Source organism: Cariama cristata, unplaced genomic scaffold (genome assembly GCF_000690535.1).
Source record: "Cariama cristata isolate BGI_N322 unplaced genomic scaffold, ASM69053v1 scaffold3002, whole genome shotgun sequence".
In the NCBI taxonomy this organism is placed as follows: Eukaryota; Metazoa; Chordata; class Aves; order Cariamiformes; family Cariamidae; genus Cariama; species Cariama cristata.
In genome coordinates, this window is record NW_009601905.1 from 1 (window position 1) to 14414 (window position 14414).

The window sequence follows — 14414 nt, forward strand, 5'->3', positions numbered from 1 at the left end:
CCGCCGAGCCGTCGGGGATCACCCACAGATCGGGGTGTGAGGAATGGCCTTCACGGGGTGTCCCTTGCCAGGACACGCCTGTGCCTGGGACCAGCAGCGTTTCCCACATGAGCCCACTGGAAATGCCTTCAAGGAACACACCAGGGATGGGTTTTTCTCTTGTCTTCTGTTGCCTGGAGGTGGGTTTGGGTTCCCACCACCTGCAAAGCAGGCACTGCTTGTGTACCTCTCCAGCCCACACCGATGTCAGGAATTGTTTCTTGGGCAGAAAGAGCCAAAAAATTGGCCCCCAGCTTGTCAGTCCGTAGCCATGCTACTTCCCTCCATCTCCTGGGAGCGCCCTGTGCTTCAATTCGTGCTTACGAGGCGCTTTTTAAGCCTGAGAAGGATGATGGAAATGCAAAGTATTCCTAATTAATCACTATTGCTATTCATGATCGTTCAAGGTATTTTGCATATTAACTAAGCAGGCAGAAAATGTCCTCGGGGGGGCTTATCCTCTGCCACAGTTTATTCCGTAAGCGGGGATCCCCCCTCCCGTGGTTTCGGGCTGCGCCGTACCCAAGGTACCCAAGACTTCCTTTAAAGCGATCGCTGGTGGCATCTCACCCTCTGCTCCTCATCCCTTGGCGGGGTGAAACTCCCCACTTCGGCATCTTTTCCCTTAGCCACCCCAGAGCCTGGTAGGGAGCAGCGCCGATTTGGTGGGAGGACGGCCAGCATCGCAAATATCTCTTTTTTCCAGCTCTGATGTCCTTGGTGAATCCAAATAAATTGCAGGTGGCTCTGGGGGAAGTTTGGGAAGGAGCAGGAGAAAAACCTGCACCCTGTCTAGAAATTACCCTGGGTAAAACATTTGACAGCGTAATCTCTGCAAAGCCTTTAAGATAACTTTGTCGGGCAAGCAAAACTTGCTCCTCTCCTTTTATTAAATCAACTGTAGAACCAAAATGGGAAATACCAGCGCAATGAGGAGCAAAGGTTTCAGTGAAACCTGGGTAGCAGTGATAGCCCAGAGGCGAAGCACAGCCGTTCCCATGAAATACCAGCTGGTGCTATGTGTGATTTTCCATTAATCTAAAACTTTAATTAAAAGTTAGAAACTAAAAACCCCAAAATACATACAAAATCCCTGAAGTGTGTTCTAAGTGCTGAGTTGCTGGAAATTGACTCCTTCAGGAGAGAGAAGTTTCTTCCCATTTGGGAATCAAAAACTTGTGTGGATTATAATATTTAATGAGCACTGGCTCTTAAACAGCGTTTTATGGTACCACCTCTTGCATTCACTAAGTTGAAGGCACTTAGAGGTGAAAATGAACCAAATATCAGTTTTTTTCCCCTTCTAAGCAGAGCCGGTGGCTTCTTTGCAGGTACCGGACGGACGGTGGAGATGTGTGTGCTCCCCCAGATGCTCAGAGGTCCCAGCCTTGTCCCTGTGTCGCAATGACACATGGAGACCCCAGGGACAGATGGAGGGATGGACGGACGGATGATGGCACGGAGCGGCGAGGGGCTCTGGAGGGCTCGGCCAGACGGGCAGGGTGCTGGGGCTGGTGCTGGAGGTTAAGAGCGGAGTTATCTGCTCTGCAACAGGCACTCCATCATTCCACATCAGCTTTCGGGTTTTATTTAGGTAGAGGAGCAAAGGTGAGTTTGCCGTTGAATTCAGATGGGCAGGAGAAACCAGCGTTTCTGTAGTGAAATCTCCTGACTCCCAAACTACAGTCACAGCGTTGAATTTCGATGTAAGAGCAGTACGTTAACACCGATAACCCCATCCTGAAATCTTCCGTGGAAATACTTTGCAGCAGGATCTACTGCTGAGAGCGTGTGTGGCCAGAGGTAAAACAAGAGCTGAGTCAACCTTGTTCCTGAAAATTAGGGGCAATTTCTGCACAGTTCAAAGGGCTTTAAGCTCTCTGCATGTGTATTAAGGTTTGCAGGGAAAGGTTTGTGCTTTCGCTGGATGTCCTTTGTACGTGACACCGCCTGCGTGGGGCATGGTAGCAGGTAACACAAAAATATGGAGCATCAATTCTGACAGCTCCAAACGTCATCAGGACAGAGTTGACTGTTGCTAAATACATTCCCAAGTCCTGAATTTTTGTACGCAGAATTGTCCCAAAGACCTCAAATCTGGACTTCTCTCCTCGTGGGCTGTGCAGAAGTCACCACGTGCTACGTCTGGGCATGATCCTCGGGTCTGGCTGGGGCTGCGGTGTCATCGTACCCTGGGCATGTTTGCACTGGCTGTTTCTGTAGCAAGTGTTCCTACCTGTGTTAAAGTAATGAAAAATTAATCAAGGGGTTAAAGCAATGGATAATTAACGAAGTAGGATCTTCCTGCAAATTAGACTGATCTGTCCAAAGCTGGATGTAGCTTTGCAGCAAGCCTCCAGCCCCGAAGACGCTCCCACAGCCCCAGGAGCCTGCTGCCCAGCCCCAGGGAGCGGGGACCAAGCCAGCACAGTGCCACAGGGCACCAGGAACCGCTCCCCAGCTCAACGCCTTGTGCGTGGCCAAAACTCATCACCGTGGAAAGTCCTGGGGTCAGTATAAAACCCCCTGTGAGCAGATGAGTGGGTGCAGGAAAGTCTTAAAGCCTTGGCAAGTGCCGGGGATTCGAACCTTGGGAGTGGGTCTGAGTCGATGTGATCGGGGACCAGCGTTCCCGGCTCTGCCATAGGCAAGTCACCCACACGCTCCACACCTCTGTTCTTCCTCTGTCAGTGTAAAAAATGTAATAAAAAAATACAGGAAAGAGTATTTTGCAAAGCTCTAGTACCTGTATAAATGAAGAGGCTGTAACTGCCTGGTTTTTAAACGCCAGTGGTTTCGTCTCTGGGTTGCTCACAGCCCTGCCGCAGGGAGAGGTCACCCAGCCGTGGACCAGGCTGCTTCACTGATCAGCGGTGTCCTGCGCTCTCGGTTTAATAGATGGTTTGGCTCCAGGATTGCTCGCTCGGGAGGGAAATACCACGCACATGAGTAGCAGCTAACGCTCCTGAGGATCTCGGGACCTGTAAGGCACAATTTCAGATCCATTTTGCTGGTTATTGCTTGCTGGTGCTCTCAGTCACAAATCTTCACGAGCGGTAGTCGGAGGCAAAGGCACGACCACGCTTTGAAGCACGTGCTGTCTGGTGCCCAGTTGACTGCGAGGGCGTCAAAGGAACTGGAAGAAGATGGAAATCGATAGGATTAAGGAAACTCCTCGGTCTTGACATAGAAAATACTTCTTACTGCATCACTCATCTGACTTAGGGGCAGCAAGAGGATGCTTCTAAAGGAGTCTGCTGACCCACCCAGCCGCTCAGCACCCAGATAGGAGCCTTATCCGTTATTCTAGACAAAGGTGAAGCCTACAGAGCACTCAGCAGCAAAGGGGTCAGCCCCAGCATCACGCTCATCGACCACCGGTTTTCTCTCAGAAGAGTTTGGTTGCCCATTATCCCATGGGAATTCATTTCTCCTGAGGGCAAACCTCTTTCAGGCTGATTTTTTATATTTGTGCAGACTTCACGTTCAGTGCAGAGGAATTTTACCTCCAGGAGCAGGAGCTCAGGCACTTTATAAATGCTTGATAGCTCTGACCACCTCTTCTGAGTTATTATTTTATTAAAAAAGAATTTCTTATAGTTCTGGATGGCTCAAATTCACCGAGCTCACCAATATGGTATTTTTTGTCTCTCACATATTGAGTGTGCCCAACGACAGTGTCACAGCCTTTAATAACATGCTGTAATTAATCCTGGAATTCTGAATGTGCTATTATGTTCATTTTTCAAAGAGAGGTCACAGCAGTAAAGAAAAATCTACATTACTTGTGCAGGGCCACACCGGGAGTCTGCGGCAGACCAGGAAATGAATCTCTTAATCATTCTGCCAATTTGACCCAGCGGCGAGAGCAGAGACCTACGACTACCTGAGCTCCCTGGACTGATGAAACTATTTCCATTATCTGGGATGGCCTTTCCTACTTGCAAAACAGCTCCGAAGTCCTCTGTGTGGCTTTGGAGATGGCTGCTGAAAAGCACCGTCTAAGGGTAGATGTCACGGTGAACCACCTGCCTTTCCCGGTTTGCAACGTTTTCACATTTAGGAATGTTTGTTTTCTCGATGTCTGTAGGTGACAGAGCCTGTTTGGATAGAAGGGATTCAAGGAACAAGACACGAAGAGGCTCCGCTCCGCTCTGTCCAGTCACCTAGCTGGGTGGTGTGAACTTGTCCCTCTTCCATCTGCTCTCTCGGGAAAAGTTTTTATCTGTAAGCCAGGATAAAACCTCACCCACACTGGTTCTTCCACCATTTACACACCTGAGTTGCTCTGCTAAAATCATCGATACGGTTTCAGATTAATCCAGCTCTACCTGGCCTTTTGCAGACAGCCGTACGGCTTTCTCCACAGACAAAAAGGTTTTGTCAGCTCAGCGTCAGCTTTAAACTAAGACAAGGCGACTGTGCAGGCAAGTTTATTCCTGATTTTTTCCAAGAGGCCTGGGAGCTGGGGCGCTGGGGCTCCCGGGCTCCGATCCCAGCCCTTTTTCAGCTTCCCCGTGCATCCGTTCATGCTCCCACAGAACAAAACCACAAGAGTCCTGGGACTTGCCAAGAGGGAGCCAAACACTGAAAAGGCAAGGCAGGGAGGAGAAAGAAGGTAGAGGAAATGCTTTGTGAGGGATGGAAGTTGGAGAAGAAAAGGGTGGAAGAGCAGGGGCTGGGGGAAAGATGGTAGAAGCCAAAAAGCTGAAGGAAGAGAGAGAAACATCTGCAGATAAGCAGCAGCAAAGACTCAAATGGAAAAATACGAGAAAGAAGGTAAAACATTTCCAAAGGCCACAACGGCTATGAACAAGAAAGGATATGAGGTTATAAACAGATTCTTCACTTCCCTCCTCTGGAAAGGACAGAGGCCAAACTAATGAAATACATAGCAGGGCACTGGGCGAGGGCAACGCCGTGGGGAAAAGCTGGATTGCTCCCACCTTGTGTCACCCACTGCTCCCTCCTGCATAAAGGGCATCGACATGAGGGGACTGTGAGAGCAGTGAGGAGGTGTCCCCCTTCTCCCCACTGCCAAAACCCTTGTGTGTCCTTCCTATGGCCTTTTTTTGTGTCGTTCTGTCTTAAAATATTGTTGGTGCTCCAGCCCTCCCCGATTCTGTGCGTTCAGGCTATGGCATGGGTGGCAATCCAAGGCAGAGTTGCCATCAGAATGATAAATAATAACCCTTTTTGCAAAAAAATGGTAGCTTCAGTCCTGCAGAATTAATTCTGTGCAAGCAGAGGTCTCACAGACTAGCTTTGGGACTCCAATATTTCACAGATCATTCAACAGCGATCAGAATAGATGCAAAGCAACATCAGCTGTTTACTGCCCATCTCCTATTGTGAATTAGATTCATAGTTTTATATTTAACCAGGAAAATGAAGATGAGTCACACTAAGTACCTTTTGTCTAGATACAAAAAACAGATTTTGATTTCCAAATATTTGCAGTTTGAAAGGCATTTTAATAAAAGTTTGCTGAAACTCTTCTACAAATTTTCTTTGTGCAGTTTTTAAAGAACGCCTACATATCAGCCATGTCATAATAAATTATTCCACTGCAGAGAACATACGGTATTTTTGTATTAAAACATCAAACACTTTGAGTTGGATTGGTCATTTTGTCAAAAAAAAATCCATACGGAAAAAATAACCTTTAAAATACTACATTTCTTGTATTTTCCAGTTAAGTATTTCGAGCGTCACAGTGGAGAGGGGTCTGCTAACTTCAGTTATAAACACCTTAGAAAATGCTTTTAAAGACAACTGAGTGAGCTAAAATATCATAGTAAGTGATCTCCTTGAGACTTAGACGTTAGTTTTCTTCTCAAAGGGTGGGTTTTTTCTCGTTTCTCACAGGGCCTTGATAGAATGTCCTGTAGCCTTTCTTGGTACGCTCTTTCTGCTGCTAGACCCGATTCATATTCTTGCTGCTTCTCTTCTTCCTCAGCATCACGGGCCTGTTGTCGACAGGCAATTTGAGCCCTGAGGTGCTCTTGGTATTCCTTTGCTTCCTTTACTTTTCTGGAAATGATACATGAAGAGCTTATTTATGAAATGTGGGTACAAAAAATAAACAGCTTTTTAATTATTATTATTTAATCTTGGTATTCAACCTTAGACTAAAGAACCATTGAAAACTGCTTTTAGGTGTTAAGAATTACTACCGCTCTATTAACCAAATGCTACATGCTAACCTTATGTTCTTCAGAGAATTAATTGCATTGTTGTATCTTATTGCAGAATCAGTGCTTAACAGAACAACAACAACAAAAAGGAGCAAAACCAACTCCTTGTAATCAGTGTGGAGAGGTGAGAAGGCAGAGAATGAGAGTGTCAGGTCTCAGTCCTTTCCTAGCTCAGGCTCATCGCTGCAGCCGCCGCACACCCCATCATCTCCGCTCCCTCATTCTGAAGATAACAAGTTCCTGCCGACGGCGAAGGCAGGGTGCAGGTCCCTGCTGCGGTGTTGCACCGATATTCTAGGAAACGGCTGTCAGAAGAAATCATTCTTCCTCGAGACTCGTATATTACTTTCACAACCCTCTGGAGAAGCGGTGGAAATCTACCCACGTGTTCAGGCGCTTCTGAAAACACGGACGCTTAAAACGCCACCAGTCTAGTCAAGACTTGTGCGCTAACGTGAGACAGTTGAACCCCAAACACTTACTGACACCGCTGAATGCCAGCTTTGCTAAGTAAACCATATCCAAAACGAAGCCCAGCACGTTTCCTTCAGAAGGGTGAGATTTCTGCCATAGCCAGGAGATTGTTACCAACAAAGCCATCAGAGAAGGCAACAGATCGTGGCTCTGGAAGGAGCTGCTCGGTTACCTGCCACGGACAAGTGCGGAGGAAAGGGCAGGAGTACAAAAGGGAAACGAAATGAAAAATAAGGCCCTTTGCCCCGGGCTTTGCATGACACCCAGAGGAACATTTCAGCTACTGCGTACAACGATATTCTCACCCTGAGGAACTGTGGGGTAAGGAGAATGCTGTGCAGCTACGTGGAGTAGCCTGGTATTTTGGTGGCTGACTACATGATTGTTTAAGGGATGTGTGTGGGTGGAGTTCTGCAATAAGCCTGAACACACTAGTTCTCGTAAGTAACGAACTAGCCTTTCATTAACCCTCCTCCCCAAACCTCTGCCGCTCCTAGTAACAGCTCAGAGTATGAGGGGATGTATTTAATAAACGTGATCGATATAAGTCACCTGATGGTCCAAAAAGACCAAACCAAGGATATGTAATGAAACACCATTATTTGTACGATGAGATCAGAATTAATGATTTAATATCAATTGCAATATACCAGGGCTGCTGTTGAGCAGTTTGGAGCCAATAGGCTGCATGGTGGTAGAGCCTCTCTGAACAGAAAAAAGCCCACCCAGTGCTCTTAGAGTTACCTGAAAATGAGAATTAGCCTACTTACAAGTTTAAAAGATTGATCTGCAATGAAATGAACCGATGGCATAAAAGAAAAATACCTTGCATATTTTTCTTCTTCTATATGCTTGAGTTCTGTGATTGCTTCAGCTAATAACTTCCTCTCTTGAGCGAGTTCTTTCTGCTCCTGTGCATTTCTCTGCACTGAAAAAAAAAAAAACAACAAAACTTCTAGAAGAGCGCTGCTCAGCTTGAAAGGACAGTGAGACTGATTTCAAGCCAAGCAGCCTAAATAGCAAGCCTGAGTTTTGTTGTTTCTAAAGAGGCACACAAACAATGGCAAGTGTATTCTCAGCTTATTTTTTTATCCACTGAGAATCAAAAAGATTCCACATTCAGAACTTAATCATAATAACAATTAATAATAATGACTGCTTGCTCATGCAATCCTGACTTTACTAGGCTTTGCTCTGGTGACAGCAATCGGAAATTAGTGTAGTGAATGCCTGTAGGAGTAAAGTTTCAGAAGCAGATTGAGAGACAGTAGCATTGTCGACCACTCAACCATACAGTCTGTGCATGCTGGGCCAGATGGTCTTCCGAAAAGCAGCGGGTCGTACTCCCTCTGCCTTTGCCAAGACTTGGATTCGTGCGGTAGGTTTGGTGCACAGACAGCGAGCCGATAGTACTTACGCTTCTCCTCAATCTGCAGTTGTCTTGTATTCAGGACCCCTTTCAGTAGCTGCTTTCTCGCCTCCTTTTCTAATCGCATTTGCTCAGCCTTCTTGGCCCAAACCTTTGCCATCTCTTCATCGAGGAGCTTGTCCGCTTCTTTTTCTCGCCGTTTCTCCTCCTCCAGCTGTTGAGCCAGGTGTGCCAGGTAAGTCTGCTGCTCCTTGAACAGCTCTTGCTGCAAACACACAGACATTTGCAGATCTGAGTAAACGAGTCAAAAAAACCCTTGTAAAACGTGAAGAGAAGTGGTGGTTTGCGGCTAATGTGGGAACTGGGAGCCTAGAGCTCTATTCCAAACCCTGCCGTGGGAAAGAGCTGTGCAGAATCTTCTACCTGGCCAGTCGAGAGTGCCTGGGCAACAGCGTAAGAGCAGAACAAATACAGAGTGATCCCTTCCCTCAGAGCAGCTCAGCTCCTTACAACCCAGACATTTTACAAACTTTCCACGGCTGACCAGGCTACTTCACCAGCACCTGCATTAGAAGCCTTGGGATTCGATAAATAATAAATATCACCTCCTCTAATTTTGTGCCAAGGTCTAACAGTGAGTTTATACAACTTTCCTAACCTACCTGAGCTTCTAAATACCTTGAGCAGAGTAATGAAGGCAGCTGCCTGCTCTGTCTTAAAGTTACCTCAAGACCCGTTTTCACCCTGAAGTTGGACAATCTACTTGTTTTAAACTTAGGAAGGGAACAGACACATCCATCGTTTCATGGCATCTCCAAAATACTGAATGTGAGGTTTTACATCTATATATCCAGCTATTAAAGATTTAAAACCGTTCTAATTCATTAATACTAAGAAATAAGTTAAATATTTACTTTCCTCTGCAGTTACAAATATTTAATAAATCAGGTCCATGAAACAGAAAATATTTTTCGAACCTCCATTACCTCCATGCAGTACATGGATGAAAAAGCTCAGGTGATTTATACACAATGAAATCAGCATGGAGGAACAAGATTCCAGGATTTCCTGAGAGTTCCTTTCTTTTGTCTAGCCTGGCCACCTTGCTGACTGCAAAGCATCCTTTGGAGCACTCGCTGCGGTTTTAACAGATAATGGGCTTCTTCAGAGAAGCAGAGCGCTGGCAGGAGGAGAGGCAACAGGCTATGCAACAAAAGAATCAACTTGTTCAGAGAAAAGGGCTTGTGTCTGATGTCATTTATACTGTGCCGTTTGCCAAGGGCCACAAAATTAGTCTAGATGAGGTATTGCCCCACAACTTCCCAATGAACACCCCTAACCCTTACTTTGCTCTTTGTTTTCTTCTCACTGTCCTCCTGGGGTTTCTGAAGAGATTGTTCCAAGATCTTCATCTCTAGGGCAAGTTCACCTTGTTTTTCTTCATTGAGACGATTCTTCTTGTCCCGTGCCGCACTGAGCAACATATCCCTGCGTTCCTTCTGTTTCTGTCGTTTCTCCACCTGAAGTTGTTCATTTTCTAGCTTAAGCAGTTGCTGCTGTTCTTCCTACAGGGGTAGAAATAGCCAGCTCGTAAAATCATTGCATAACTTCAAACTAAGTGATGGCTAGAATTAGTTTAATTGGCACATTGAAGAGCAAAGATAAATATTTAAAGCCTTTCTTGCCGACATTAGAGAATTAGTATCATCCATTAGACCTGTTAAAAGCATGAACATTTTTAGCATATCATTCATTAGAATTCAGGACCTTTCTCTTTAATTATCACATGCACTTCAATATCAAAACACTGGAATCCCTGATGTTCTCCAAAAATTTCAAGCAGATAGACAGAGTCATCTCTTTAGAGAAATCACTATCATTGCGGCACGTATGATCTATATCCAAGTCTTCACACACAGCCATAACCACTAACAATAACAGAGCCACGTGTCCCTCCTGTTTCTGCATGTATTATCTGTTCCGTACCTGTGCTGGATGTTCAGAGCACTGCATTTCTAGCGGACATAAGATTGCACAAACTAACTAATTGGATCCTTATATTCTGATGGGCAGTTCCTGAATTTCCATGGCTTCAAACCATTCCACTTCATATTGGATAGAACAGAAAAATGGACAGTAAAGCTGAGTTCTTAAGAAAGAAACAAAGAAAAATAGCAAATGTGTAGTCAAGATCAAACAGGTCTACATATATTCAAGATTATTTAGCCAAAAAAAAAATCCCAAAGTAACATCTGTAAAGTAACTTAGCATAATTCCTAAACATCCTGCATTTGAGTACGTTTACAAGCTCCCAAAGTAATATCTGTAAAGTAACTTAGCATAATTCCTGAACATCCTGCATTTGAGTACGTTTACAAGCACAACTGCACTCAACCATCGTCATAAACCAGTATGTGACCATCACTAACTAATCTACAGGTCTCACAAACAATGCTTCACCTGCCTTGAAGGTACACAGCTTTTTGTTAACCTGTTTTTAAATTAAGTGTCTCTCGTAATGTGAATAAGTCTTCTAAAATGCATCAGCAGGTTTGTCATAAACAGCATGTCTAATCTTCCCCGTACAGAAGTACAAGCTGCATTTCCTAAGGAACGTCACTTGTTATGCTGGACATAAAGCACCTGCCGATTCTTGCAGCGTTTCAAAGCCAAAGCTGACTTTGCTATCTGCCTGAATGGTCAAATTCACATTCAGAAGCTTGTAAAATACTTTTGAAACTCAGTATATGTTATTTGAGCCACAGAATAAGTAACCCACGAAAAAAAAAAAACCCAACACAACAACTTTGAAGAGTAAAGATGGAAAGGAAATGGAAATAGTTAGCAGTCCACTGGGCAAGCTGGCACACGTCTTAGGCTGAATTCTGACATCAGTGAAGTTGTGTGACAGTAGCCAAGGATGGGATCCATGGTGCTTATTCTATGAAGGTTTTTACAATGGGGTAACACAACATTGCAATTATACAAAGAAATTGTTACCAACCGTCCATCTGCAAGCCAGGACCAGAGCGCTACGGCAGAAACTCGTCTAGCACTTGTGAGGCTACAGCCAGAATTAACGTGATTTCAATCACCTTCTCCGGAAATCTTAAATTTAAATCTTAAATTCTTTAACGGAGAGAAAAGACAGAGGGGGAAGGTGGCAGCTAACGTAGCTAGCGCAAAAACTGCTGTTTCTCTTTTGTCATCCAGCCTGAGTATCTCGATGCACACATACGGTCTACCATGGCAAAGGTGCAAGTTTTGCTTCGCGACATAATCTATTTCCATTGCAACAAGCAGAAGAAACCATTATACGCAGAGACACTTAGCTGTCCATAGCACGTCCATCACCCAGATGAAACCCTCAACTCTGCACTGAGAAACTTGTAATGAGGCCCATCTGTCACATCCCTCTTCTGCTGAAAAAGGATTACATCCCATTTTCAATACAGAAACTCTCCTTCATGGACCCTTTGAAGAAAGCTTTTTTTTTTCCCAGAGACTAAACCACTTTAACCAGAAATTTATCTCCTTGACAGAGCCCAAGGCAGCTGTCTTCAGGGAAAGCTACAAAGTCTTCTATTCTAATAGCATTTTTCTGAAAAGGCCAATTAAGTAGAAGTGTTCTTTGCCTGGGAGGTTTGGCAGGGCTTTAAAAGTTGTTACAAGAAAATAATTTTATTCTGCATGTTTTTAAGTAAGTGAAACATCACAGTTTAGCTTGGAATAAGGACTCCGCTGGTTTACAGCCAGGAGTTTCAGAGCTTTAGATTCATTATTGTCATTATTTTTAAAAAGTAGTGGAGTATATATCTTGCTAACATCAGCTTCCAGTGCCTGAGTACCCTGAGTGTTCCATCGCTACATGTAAATAGCTGCAAAATGAAGACTGAGTCTGAACTACATAATCTCACCGAGTCAACACAGAATACTGGGAAGTAGCAAACCCCACTAGAGCCAGCACAACTACAGCAAGCCTACACTGGAGAGAGATGAGGAAAAAAAGAGGGTAGTGGCCAAACAGTTGGGCCAAAGTAGCCAAATGTCTCCTGTGATGCGATACCCAACAGCAGCCAGCGCTAATAGGTGAGAAAGCTTAGGCATCTTGCTAATTTTTTTTTATTTTTTTTTTTTTAAAAAAAAAGATGTAGATTCTGAAATGCAGTCAACTGGAGCATAAGCAGTTGGAATTTTTAATATAAATGTGTCTGCTCATGTATGTATCAGGGTCCCGAGTGCACCAACAAGCTCTGCCACCTCTCTGCAGGGGTGCCTGTGCTCGCAGCCAGCCCTGACGTGAGCCTTGGATCCAAGAGCTGGGAAAGAGCAGTGTGAGAAAGGGCTGAGAGAAGTTGCTTGGGACCTGCAGTTAGGCTCAGTCTCTCACCCTCGGTGCCTACGTGAGCTATACACTGCAGGTACGCCTGTGCCTGAGGTCAATCCTGACCCAGACCTGCTGACTTGACTTGCTGGCTTCATCTTGGACTTCACTGCTACAGACCTGCTGAGCAGTTTGGGCTGTTAGATGACCCCGGTTACTGTCAGCAAACCTGCTCTGCTCCGTTCCTTCGGGTACTGTGGGACTCTTGTCGGAGAGGACGGCGTACTTGCCTGCCCGGCTGTCACCCTCAGCTCCTGGCTCGCCTTCCCTTCTGGGAACGGTGCGTTCTTGCTGCTTCCTCCCACTGCACTTACCGTGATGATTAAACATACGCATCGTGGTCTGAGATCTGGTGTTAGGTGTTACAGCTGGGACACGAGACTCTCTAGCTATCCCACAGGAAACTGGAAATCAGAAAATTGCAAAGATGCCTGGCAGAAGCTTAAAAACATTTCCATTTCCCACAAAGGCTCTGAGAGGCTTTGAATGCCAAAATCCTTTACAATGCTAAGTTTCAAAAGATGTATTTCCCTCTGTAAACAGGAATGCATTTGCCACAGCTCTGGAAAAGAGGCTTAGCATAACAGGACAGTCTCAGATACTAATGGAATCAGTGAAGATACAAAGAAGGTATGGATTAATCTAAATGTCTAGTAAGCCTATCATTAGGAGCGCCTTATTTACAACCCTGAATTAAGAATGACATGGAAATTACCAGCAACCGAGCCTCTTCTTCCTTCAGCCGCTTGGCCTCCTCTTTGTGAGCACTGAGCACCGCTACCTGGGCACTGAGCGCATTCAGGATTTCCCGATTCTGTTCTGCTGATTTCTGCGTCTCCACCGCCTCTTGCTTTTCCTTAGCCAACGTATCCTCTTTCCAAAGCTCTGCAAACATCTGCTCCTCCTTCTTCTGTTGCTTTTTCAGTTCCTCCTTCAGAGCTAGCTGGGCCAGCCAGTCTTCACACAATTCCTTGTGATGCTTCTTCACCCACTGTGCACGAAGCTCCTCGCATTGTTCTCTGAAAGGCAACGTAAAGAGTTAAAAAAAACCAAACCCACACCTTTCAAAATAATAAGCAAGTCTGGAGGTGTGTGACGGATGGAGGCTCCCACCTCATACCTACTCGAAGGACTACAGCTCAGGATGCCAAATCCTACACCTGGTCTGACACTGACTCCTTGTGAGGCCCAAGGAATCACAGAGAGCCTGATCTGATGGAGATTTTTGACATTAATGAGTTGAAGAGCAGGTCCTATATTTGCATTTATTAAAAAAAAAACCAAACAACTATATATACATGCATAATATATACACACATTATATATACAATGTGTATTTTATATAAATGTATACACGTAGTTGGAACATGCGTTGTGTGGTGTTTGTGTATATATACACTTTTTTAACATACAAAACATGCACACTACGCTTGTTCAAACATGTAGATTGCTCTTTATCCAAATTAAGACTTAGAATAGGTTTAGTAGTCACTTGAAAGCTCATTCATATTCAGAAAATACTTCGATCACAGAAATTTAGGTTACACAGTTGAACAGGGACCGCTAGAAATTAATTTTTTTAAATGAAGTTTTGTGGGATAATTCAGAAAGTTTGCAATAAAAGTCTGGAGAAGCTAGAAAGTCGAACAAGTAATGCAGCTTTCAATCACATCTATACTCCCTGACCTGGGTTTCAGGTATAGAATTAATAGGAGCGTTATTCTCTGTCTGGGGCCGTGAGTTCACACCTCCATGGAGGCTACAAAAACAACGCAAATTTGGCCTCTCCATGAGGTCAACTGCTCTATCCACTGACAATGAGGAAAACAGGGAGAGGGTTTAGCAACACAGGATGTGACTGGTGGTCTATAACTCACTTCTGCCCTACAACTAGGAAGATTATGCTTTAGAATAATGGCTTCTTTACTTAGAATCATAGAATCATTATGGT

At 44.8% G+C, this 14414-nt stretch overlaps 1 protein-coding gene across 1 annotated transcript; it reads right to left on the bottom strand.

Moving 5' to 3' along the window:
* Positions 1 to 5831: 5831 nt before the first annotated feature.
* On the bottom strand, positions 5832 to 13482 carry CFAP53 (cilia and flagella associated protein 53; the record flags this gene model as incomplete). The annotated part of the gene is made up of 5 exons (XM_009710614.1): positions 5832 to 6072; positions 7536 to 7638; positions 8128 to 8344; positions 9426 to 9644; positions 13179 to 13482. Coding segments are annotated over 5 exons (1084 nt in total), but the record flags the coding sequence as incomplete, so codon positions are not given.
* Positions 13483 to 14414: the final 932 nt, after the last annotated feature.